This window comes from Rousettus aegyptiacus, unplaced genomic scaffold, assembly GCF_014176215.1.
Source record: "Rousettus aegyptiacus isolate mRouAeg1 unplaced genomic scaffold, mRouAeg1.p scaffold_m13_p_7, whole genome shotgun sequence".
In the NCBI taxonomy this organism is placed as follows: domain Eukaryota; kingdom Metazoa; phylum Chordata; class Mammalia; order Chiroptera; family Pteropodidae; genus Rousettus; species Rousettus aegyptiacus.
In genome coordinates, this window is record NW_023416310.1 from 36,948,432 (window position 1) to 36,959,435 (window position 11,004).

The 11,004-nt window shown below is 39.1% G+C and overlaps 1 protein-coding gene across 18 annotated transcripts in view; it reads left to right on the forward strand.

Annotated features, from left to right (window-relative positions):
• LOC107500100 overlaps window positions 1-11,004 on the forward strand; it is a 523,620-nt gene that overhangs the window by 346,501 nt on the left and 166,115 nt on the right. Inside the window, exon 5 of one of the 18 annotated variants that reach the window (XR_004952075.1) lies at window positions 1,789-1,816. The exons of 16 other annotated variants lie outside the window; for them this stretch is intronic. Coding sequence is in view for 1 of the 2 variants with exons in the window: in XM_036224751.1 (XP_036080644.1) it covers window positions 9,153-9,396 (244 nt within the window). In the remaining variant the exon portion in view is untranslated. Of the gene's footprint in view, window positions 1-1,788; window positions 1,817-9,152; window positions 9,875-11,004 lie in introns of those variants that run through there. One more of the 18 variants, XM_036224751.1, reaches the window with a different exon arrangement.

The following is an 11,004-nucleotide window of genomic DNA, read 5'->3' on the forward strand; positions in this document are numbered from 1 at the left end:
ACAAGAAAGATGGAAACTAAAATTGGAGAGTCTGTAGAAGAAACAATTTTTAAAATTCTATGATATGCAAGTCGACATTTTCACTGTAGCTAGAGGGGAGGAGGGTGGAGAACAAAACTTAAATATTATTATTCTCTATTCTGGCCTAAAATTTGAGAATATTTAGTAATTTCGATAGGACCAAAATGCAAGGATGACCTCTTTTGGGTCCTTTGTTTCTGCCTGTGACTGAACACTGTCCTTTTACCTGTATATATTTCCAACAATTCCAACGAAGAGAGAAAGGCTGTCCCCACTCTCCCAAGCTTTCTCTCTCTCTCTGGCCAAATAATATTGAAATGAAGCTTTTGTTTATAGACCTCTAAAAAGATAGCCCAACCATTTTGACCTATATACTTTATGCATTTCATAATGGGTATAAACTGTTTAAAATAATAGTAGAGTATCTTTATTTAAAGTTAAAAGTAGAAAAGATGACTAAAAAGCATCTTGCATTATTTAGGTTTTTAATCCATAGCATGACAATAGAGTGTTATGCATAAGCAGCTATCATTCAAATGAAGGAAACATATCTTACTATTGTTTATATTTTAGTATTGAAGTCTTCGAGGACAGATTGATAATCAGATTTAAACATGCCAAGGTAATCGCTTCTCTTTCCCCATAGACAGAGATGGCCATATATGCCTACTGAAATCTCCTTTTAAGTATTTTATGTATACTCGTTTTGCATCTATTTATTTAAAAGGTTAATTTTTTCCCCATTGTGATACAAGAAACCAGTTTTCATTTAAATGATTCCATTTAGATATTTGCAATTATTAATACAGCTTACAAAAGGAAACATTTCAATGACAGGAACCTTGAAATGAGTCCTTGAGAATTTGGAATGGATATTGCTTTCTCTTACAATAATCTGGGGCCAGTCTCTACTTTTGTTGAATTCAGTGATTTTTTTTTTTTTTTTTTTTTTTTTTTAGGGTCAGAGCTATTAAATTTTAGTCAGTTGCTAGAGGGAGTGGCAGGCCTCTTGGCTGAGAAATCTACTTGAAATTACTCTTTGGGAGAAAAAATAAGATAGAAAATTGCCTCATCAGCCCCATCTTTCAACCAACAAATCCTGTGGCTCTCACTATTCTTAATTGTTGACCCCTACCATCTGTGTCATGCAATGTGGCAGAAACTCTCCCTTCAAATAAAGCCCCATGTTACCTCATCAGAATGTACTTGTTAAAAGTGATAATGGTTCACAATCGGTATTTAGCCATGTGAAATACAATATCCTCTTTTAAAATATGGAGTTTGGGGGCCTAAATTAATACCTTGGTACATAAGTTATATTATCTGAAAATTATTTGATTCAAGCAGAGATATCTGTGAGATGCTTTTATTATTCAGAGTAGAAATTGCAAAATTTATTTAATTTGGGACAGGAAGTCACTGTATGATGTCTATTGCAAACTGTTGAGAGTCATTTAGCCTTTAAAAAGCTGCCCTTACATATGTAGTACAACACTAGAAAAATGTACTTAAGGAAACTTTACGTTTTCTCATAAAATAAATTTTTAAAAATATGAAATATATGTGGCATTGAACTAGTGGTACTAGACTTAAAAAACCCCCCTTTTACAGTGAATTCTCTTAGTGTATGTAGCTCGTGTTGCCCTGAAAAATGAACTCAAAGGGGCACCGTGAATAGAATGTGTGGGCTTAAAATTCAGTGGATTATTCACATCTGTTAGGTGAGAATTAAAGAGCGCTCTGAAATAATGTATTCTTATGTTTTAGAGCTATCACTGCCAAAGGCTACTGACTAGTAAGTATCAACATCTGTGTTACTTCTTCTTTAGATTTCCTGATTCAATGTGTCTAAACATTTCATTTACTACTGGAATTTTTTAAAGTTGTTTTAAGCCTCTGTTTGATGTACTATTTCACTGAAAGATATTATTAGCGAATATTAGTTAAGGGATTATTTGTACAATTAGCCCTAAATAACAGTAACCAAATGTTGTGATTCCTATTATTGAAAGAACATCAGACTCTTGAAACAGTAAATAATGGAATAAAAATAAATAAAGGTACCTGTATTTTGACAGTGATATTCCACCTCTGGTTTTCCCATGAGCTAGCGTAAACACACGCACTCTCTCACACACACAATCATTCAAATGCCTTTTCTCTCTCTGACAAAAATATTCATTAAAAACATTTCACTGTGCTGCCTTTTAATATAGCACGGGCATTCAACCTGCGCAGGAAGCTTCCTGGAACCGCACAAATACTGTGTAATTATCTGGTGGCTCCCTGCTGGCTGCTGCATATTCTAAGCACAAAGTGAGCAACGCATTTCTAGAGCCTGACTCCTGTCTTCATTGTCCCTGCTTGGAATATGAAGCCTCACTTCATTATAGTAGACCTGATCAAACTTGATAGATTTAGCCATTATTCTTGACTGTGTCAACTTTCCACAGTTCCCCCCTCCCCAACGCCTACCCCCACCTCCTCCTTGGACTCTTTTGTTTTGCCACCCAGGGAATGCAGAATATTCTGAGCATAGGTTTCTCTCTTCCTCGCCTCTTCTCTTTCTTCCCTCCCTCTCTCTGGGCTCTCACATCCCCCTCCGTCTCCCTCCACCCCATTTCTTTCACCATCTCAGCCCCCTCTGTCTTTTCCTCTCCCACCCAGACAAACTGAGGATTCAACAAATAATGTTCCTTCCACATCATGTGATTCAAGGAAAATAAGGCTTGCAATTTTTCTCTCAATTGTCCTCTTTGGTTTTGATTTTTTCAGTTACTATAAAAGAATTCTGCGGCAATGTTGACACACAAGGTAGAAATGCTTTGAAAATCCTTTTCTATTTCCTGTTAGTAGCACAGTAACTTTTGCTCTATGATGTTGTTGTGGTGATGGTTAGGCTTGGGCTTTTTTTTTTTTCCTCTCTTGGTCTGTTGTATGACAACTTTCAAAGAGCACTTCAGAGTTCATATTTTCAAGGATCATCCACATCAGTGTATCTTATCAAATTTTATAAACGTTGCAGTGCATTTTCTTTGCAAAAGGCATTAGATCGTTGTCTAGGCAAATACAGATGTTGATAAAACTGGTTTAGCATAACAGATATCTTTGTAGTTTTTGAGAGTTGCTATGCAACAATAGAGAATTATAACATAGCTCTAACAAAATGTTAAAGTATCAAAAAAATTCAAGTTGTATTATTATAATTAAGATGACACCGATTCCTTACACTGTCACAAAACAAGTTAATCAATATGTCAGATATTTGTTACTGACCTTAAAATACTTATAAGCTCAGTTTATCTTTATCCTAGTTAATGAATATTTTGTGGTGAGATTTTATTCCCTGGGTTTTATTTATTTATTTTTATTTTTTCTGTAGCATATATATCCCTTTGGTGGACTCCAGACACTGTTTAAAAGCAGAAAATAACAGTTAATGTCAAGGTCTGCTCATTGAGTGCAAATTATTAATACAGTAAAAACTTACAGGTCTTGCAAAGTCCTCTCACTCTGCAGGGTCTCTCCACACTCCAAACCACTCCTACTCTGCTTTATTCTGTTTATTTTTTGAAAGCAAAAGCCAGGCTCCCAATATGATGCCTTTCAACAAGTTTGCTCACAGGATTCTTATTGTAGCGTCTGGTTTTGTGCCACAGAAAGAAGGTACGATGCTAGGATGGCTTGAATTTAATATTATCCTCCTTAAATTAAAAATAAAATAATTATTTTTAGAGTGGCATTTTCAGTCACACCAAAAGCTTCGAGGCATCTTAAAATGTAAATTGCCGTGAAGCAACACAAAGGAGAAAGGGAAGATTTTGAAGGCAATCGCACTGATCACTTAATTCAGTCGCCGCATATCCACTTGGCATAAGGTAATTAGAGTGCCACATTGCTGTAAAGACAGAAAGCTTAGGGTCCCATTCTGACTCACCCAGACGATAATACATGATTAGAAGTCAGTGACAGATCACAACTGCTGAATGACCCACCAAGGTCTTATCAAGGGCAAATCGCATAATTAGCATGCACTTCGCTGGCAGAGGAGTGCAGTGCTATTGTTCCCGCACAATCAAATTAGCCCCGCCGATGAGGTCAGTGTTCTGTGACCTTAGAGACATTTCATGTTTTATTCGCTCCTCTTCATCACACATCACACACATGTGCAATGTGCACGTGTGCATACACATTTAAACTGAACCTAAGTTCTTTGGGCACTAAAAATATGTTTTATAGAGACAGTTTTGAAGTACACTCCATTGACTCTTTGGTTCATCACGTATGGAATGAGGAATGAGGAAACCAGCTAATGCAGTCTGACCCTGGGGGACACACATGTAATGGAGCTACTTTGACATAAATTCAAGCATCTAGTGAGGCCTGGATCTCATATTATTTGTTCTTAATACATCTGCAGCATCCCACGTGTACTAATGAAGTCCTAATTCAAGCGTCAGGTCTCTCCTTCCTTCCAGTAATCGGAATGCCCCCATGAATGTGTCCACTCTGCCTTCACCCCGTCTACACTTCCCTCTAGTGTTGTCCATTTCTAGGACCCAAAACTTCTCTCAGAAAAGACAATGTTTTGGAAGTGGCTGAGGTCCCTTATAGCTGCAGACTATACTTATAGCCCTAGTACCTCCCTGTTGTGCCACCAATGGTCCCCTGAGTACAGCTGTTGCAGGGACCAAGGCTTTTCTTGCTGAGTGAGCTATCACTCAGCAAAGTTGGGCCCTCTTTCTATTTTCAGGAATGTGGGGATCCAGGTAGAGCCTTTCAGTGAAACACCTTGAATGACTAGCTTGAGGGCTGTTTTGTTTTCCATCCTGAAAGTCACTTTTTCACCTGTTCTACACACTCTATCACGTGTTCACGCACAAGAGGGGTCTTTTGTCACTGAGCACAGAGCAGGAGCATGTGTTATCTCTGCCCCGGGACGTCCATCATTCCGCTGTCCTCTCTCTGAACCAGGTGTCACCACCACTCATACTCCTGGAACCCATTCTGCTGGCAGGACCTGCTGCTGAAATTTTTATTGATTCTTTTAGAGAAATTGTTTAATCTTATCAAATTAAAGCCAATTTTTGAGTCCTTTAATGAAGATAATGAAAATACTTTTATTTTATTAAGAGTGAAATAATTTCAAATTTTTAATTGCTGAATCTTGCCCAAATATGACTTACAATTTGCTACTATTAAGATAAGGCTCACGTGAGCTGAGACTCCATGACATTTTCAGAAACATCTAGTCCAAATTTTAGTGCTAATGAGAAGTCTAGGGAATATTGATTTGTGTAAGAGGAAGGGGCTCTGGCTCCAGGCTATTCTTGGGAGTGAGGGTTGCATGAGATGTGGGAAGCTTTGGCTATATGGTGCAATCAAAAATCAATGGACTGAATATCAGATGACTTGGGTCTGGTCCTGGCTTTGACCTTGGCCAGGGCATTTTACATTCTTGGCCTCAATGTCTTTATTCACAAAATGACTGGATTTGGCAAGAGGCTGTCTCTGATCCCTCCTAGCAATAACATTCCATATTTCTAAAACCCATGGGAAAGTTTTGCCCCAGTCCATTTGGTTGTATGTTTTAATCAGCTGCAGTTCTTAATGTTTGCACATCACAACTCTGATCACTGTAACTGATAGTCAGTCAGTCACAGATAGGGGACTTGAGCCATTAGAGTTCTAAAACACACAAGAAAGAGGGAGTGTGAGTATATCTATTGTTTACAAGATTCCCTCCCCCTTTCACCTTTGATGCATGCACCTTCTATAATTAAACATCCAGGAAGGGGAGAAACCAATGAAAGCACAACCGATTTATGTTTAAGTAATATGTTTCCAAAGTGTCACTGAGCAGGCAAGTTCATCTTTGAGGCAATTAAATAATTCCAGCTCCAACTTGGCCCCTTCTGTAATTGTTCTATTTCGTGATGCTTGCATTTTAATAGGGATGCATTTTCACAACTGTACAATGGTACTCCCATGTTTTCTTGGGTAAATAAAGGATTTTGATTGACTTCTGTTTTCTGAAGCTGAACAACATGGATATTTTAAGAGAAGGAGATTTAAATTAGAGTTTAGCAGTCCAGGATCCTCTCTGTGAATTTATTTCTAAAGTATATTTTGTTTATTTAAATGTCTTGGCCTTCTGTGCTAAATGCCTGTATGAAACTTTTTTGTTGTATGGCACAAAGATAATTTCTAAAGGTGTTATTGATTGTGCAAACAGGGGAACATTTTCCTTCAATGAGAATTAATATTGTCTGTCTATGGAACAGTAGTAGTATTCAGTGTAATACAAAAGTTCCTGAAAACATATTTATGATGATTGTGATAAGCTATTCCATCCTTCTGGTATTTAGCCTTCATGGTAACTTCTTTTTGATGAAAAAATATAGAGAATTATGCACAAAGGAGCAGTTTTTATACTTGTAATGGAAATATTAAAAAAGGACCCATTTTTACAAATTGTCTATCTAATAGAGATTTTACAGCATCTGTAAAATATAGACATTGTATCTTTCAGAAATCTATCTGCTGTAAGGGTGTGTTCTAATTTGCACAAGGCGTATATTTTCATATGTGTGTTCCATGTACATTATATATATCACATGTAAATATAAATCATAGTGCCCAAAGTCTCAGGGGAACCCCCCACACACACACACAACCTAGTCATCTAGTGCAAACCATGAAAGTCCCCTAACAAACAGGATTAAAATTCACTCCTTTCAACCACCCCAGACATTTATTCCTTCCTTTTCATTGAGCTACATTTGTCTGATTTAACAAGATAAGATTTGAGTGCTGATGCAGCCCGTTGTTAATGTAGCAGCCGCATCCACCATACCATCGACACTCGGCATCAGAGGAATGCATAAATCAGGTATTCAAAAAAAATTAGATATGCAGCACACCAGTTTTATAGTCCCAGCCTCAGAAATTGAAATGGCCCAGATTAATGTATTATATCTTACACACTGTCCGAGTGAATCAACTTTAATATATTGAACAGATTCGCAGAACAAGACTTTGTTATCTAAGGAGCACTCGGAAGAAGGAATTGACCTGAGGATTTGATTTGGTTCAGGTAGTTCATGTTGTACAGCAGCATTTGAATAGTTTCACATAAAAATAAAATTTGTATTAGAAATATTTCACATCATTTCTGGGCTCATCCGCACGACAGCTTTGCAGAGGGCCAATATTATAGAAACAATGTCCAGCCAAGATATGATTTTAACCTTTGCTTCTGACATGGCAAAACAATATAATTGTAATTTTAATGCAAGCTGCTGTTTCTCAGCAAGGCAGCTTGTACAGACTGACTTTAACTAGTTTGGATTTTGACTGGAAATGAAATGCCCATTGAATTGCTCATACAATAGAAGCACCACAATTTGTAGCATTCCGTTCCCAGAGGCTCAGTCGGGTCTGAAGCTGTTCTGTGAAGAATCTGCTTTTTATAATGTTGGATGCCATTCCAAGGAAGGAAGGGCTTGGTAGCAAAGTGAGGTTGTGAGGTAGTAGCTCTTTTTCTTGCCAGGCTGGGGTAGCCAAGATGAGGAAACAGTTTGGTGATTTGAAACCAAAAATGATGTGGTCTTTCCCCCTGACTGCCCGAAAGAGGGGAGGGATGAGGAGAAGAGCAAAAATTGAAGTCTGGGGAGAAATAGTCTGCATTCGGGGTATACACAGTAAAGTGTTTCATTCTCCCATGAGTTTCTCCTTTGTTTCATGTTCTAGGGGGTCCTCTTTGTGTAACCTCAAGATATGCAAGGTTGTGCTTTCTTTACAGTGATGGAGCCTGAAATCCTATCTTAGACTCCTAGACAATGTCGGCTATGTGAGCCATGGCGGATTATGAACTTCCCCCCACCCGGAGATGGGATTCTACCTATTTAATGCATTTGCTAGAACAAATGCTGGCAGTAGTGATGATGATTTTCTCATTGAACTCAGAAATAGGCAGAGAAGAGTCATGAAATGTAAAGATAGCAAACAGACACACAATAGGTCAAACACTAGTTTCTATTACCTGTAGATGCAATGTAAATAAGAAGCGAGAGGGAAAACATGCTTTTTCCTAGGATGACACTCCCAGTCTTGTTGGCCTTAATATCAATTCTTTTGCCTGTGTACCATTTCCCATGCCTTTGGTTTATTCTCGTTTTACAGAGATTGAAGGTCCAAATAATCTCTCAGGTAATAAGAACTAAAAGGCTTGCTTTGGCACATTCAGTCAACTTCATGGGTTGATAGCTAAAGCCTGCTTTTCTGTGAAGCCATATGTGAGCATGTCTGACATCAGAAATCTGGTTATGTTTTTACAACTATTACTGCTTCTCATCTGCCTAATTCTCATTTTCTCTTCAGATGTCAATATAGATTTTGTTTTTTGACTGGGAACCCACACCGCAGCCCTCTTTGGCCTCCTCCTCCAGCAGCCAAATCCAGGCCAGCTACCCACTTACATGCTCTGCTTGCATCCTGCGTTCCCCATTGTCATGCATGTATCTGCTATGTAGTAACTGCTGATTTAAGTCTCTTTCTCCCAGGAGAACTCAAAACTCTTTAAGGCTGCCCTTTTCAAAATTATATCTCCCATTCTTACCGCAGTGCCAGGCACAAAATAGATTTTCATAAAGTATCAGTAGAAGTCACTTATTCATTCATTCAGTGAATATTTTGAATGCCTACTATGTTTCAACACTGTTCCAAGCTCCAGGGACACCACGGTGAACACAGCAAAGTCCCTACTCTCACAAAGCTTACGTTCTAGAATGGGAGACAGACATTAGCAAACCAACAAGTATTAAATGAGCTATATAAAATTTGACCATAGGAGATCTAGAGAAATGGCAATTTCATATGGTCCAACCTAATAATCGTATGCCCTGTGGAGATAACGAGCACATCAGTGCAGTAATGGTGTTTGACAACATCATCTGAGCCATGTTACACTGTAAAAAGCTCCTGCTTGAGCTTATTATATTTTAACATAAGAATTCTCCAAAAATCATCAGACAAAAATTGGGCACCATTAGTCAGATGGAATATAATAGTTGCTCTAATGATTACTGAAACAGCCGTACTCATGCCCCGCTCCGCGTGTTACTCCGCAGCATGTGCGTGGCAGCTCCAGGCCTCGCTTCTGCACTCGAGGTCTCAGCACACCCTCCCAGCACTGGAAAGCCAGCGCTCGCCAAGTCCCTCTGTGGCACGGGCTGGATCTGTGGCCCACAGGGTTCTCGCTGTACCGCAGTGACTCTTTTGCCTCCAGACCTCGGGCTCCTCACCTTGGCTCAGTCAGTCACTGCCGTCACGCTGGGAAGAGTGACTCTGGGTCCAGTAAGGAAGCACAAATGAGACCAGCAGTGTGTCCGCCTCCTCCTCACCCAGTGAGCAGCGCCAGCGTCTGTAATTGTATTGCAAGTGGCCAGTGTGACCTTTTCCCCTGCCGACCCTTGCCCTGCTCAAAGGCCACCTTGGGGCTCCTAATCTGTGTCCTCAGAGTGGCCATCAGATGGTTCCCGAGTCCGAGCCCCTAAGGGGATGTGCTTTCCTCTGGCAGGCACATTTGGCGCATTATTTCTCACAGCATGTTCTCGTTGTAACATCCAACTTTGACAGCACACATTCTCTGAGAATGTATGGGAAAGTGTCAGAAAAAGTGCTAACATTTCTACAAGTTCGGATCATTAATTTTCTCAAGGAATTACTAAATAAAATGACGTTTTAAAAAAGCCCTCCTACGCTTCCATTTCTAAAGTTTTATTTTAAGTGTTGTGTGCCCTTAACTGCTTTTTCCCCCCTTTGTACTTAGCTTATTTTTTTCCAAACTAAAGTTTATAGTTCTTTTATATGATAAATATGATAAATTGTTTTGTATTTTAAAATTATATAGCAAACAGTGATGTTTGGTAGCTTTTGCTGGAATTATAAATGACTTCTTTTTTTTTTTTTTAAGAAAATCCAAAGCAAAGATAAGCAATGAAAATCTGCTACATATACAAAATATGGTTAATTTCTGTTCCTCCAAGACCCTGGGGTTGGTGGATGTGTTTTGATTGCTAGCTCACTCAAGCTGACTAAAGGCCCAGGGCATATGTCTACAGCAGCTAGTAAGAGGCTCTGTGCACGAGGTAGGTTAGAATGGCATTGGTGGGGGGAAAAAAAATTATCCCAGCTATTCTGTATTAAGCACATGGTTTGTGCCAGATCTCACTGGACCCTGCATTATTGCATTATGAAGAGTATTCTTCCCATTTTACATACAGACAAATCAAGGCCCACTGTGTGTGTGTGTGTGTGTGTGTGTGTGTGTCCCCAAATTTACGCAGCCAGGAAGTGACAAAATCAGAATCCAAATTCAGGTTTCAGTCTCTGAAAGCCCACACCCTCTCCACTTTGTTACTCAGCTTCTGACATGGCAGGGTCCTCATGGTATGGTAGGTGGATCCCAACTGTTCAGTAAAGGAATGCATTTGACATCAGGAAATGGCTGAGATAATCATCCATATTAAAATTGAGGTCTACTATGTATCTGCTCTAGGCTTGTTTAGAACACTCTTGAAATCATTTCCTTTTTTCTTTTTTCTTTTCTTTCTTTTTTTAAATTGGTCTTTTTTTCCTAAGAACTTGAACCTTTCCAAAGACCTCTTACCTTTGACCTGACATCAGGACACCTACACAGTAACCTGTACAATGAGTGACAGATGTCCTCCTGCGACACCTCTTCCTACCCTCATCCTAACAGACAACTTGGAGACCCACGAATATCTCCCAGCAATCCTGTGTCACTCTTTTCATTAAAATAAAAATAAAGGGCTCCAACCCCCATGATATAGATTTTCCCACAGTTTCTGGAGACTTGAGAGTGAACGGGAAAAGCTGTATTCTCCCAGACTTCGTTCACTCTGAGTTCTTGCTTTCTCTGAACTCTCTCCACATCGCTCACCTGCATGTACGAGTACT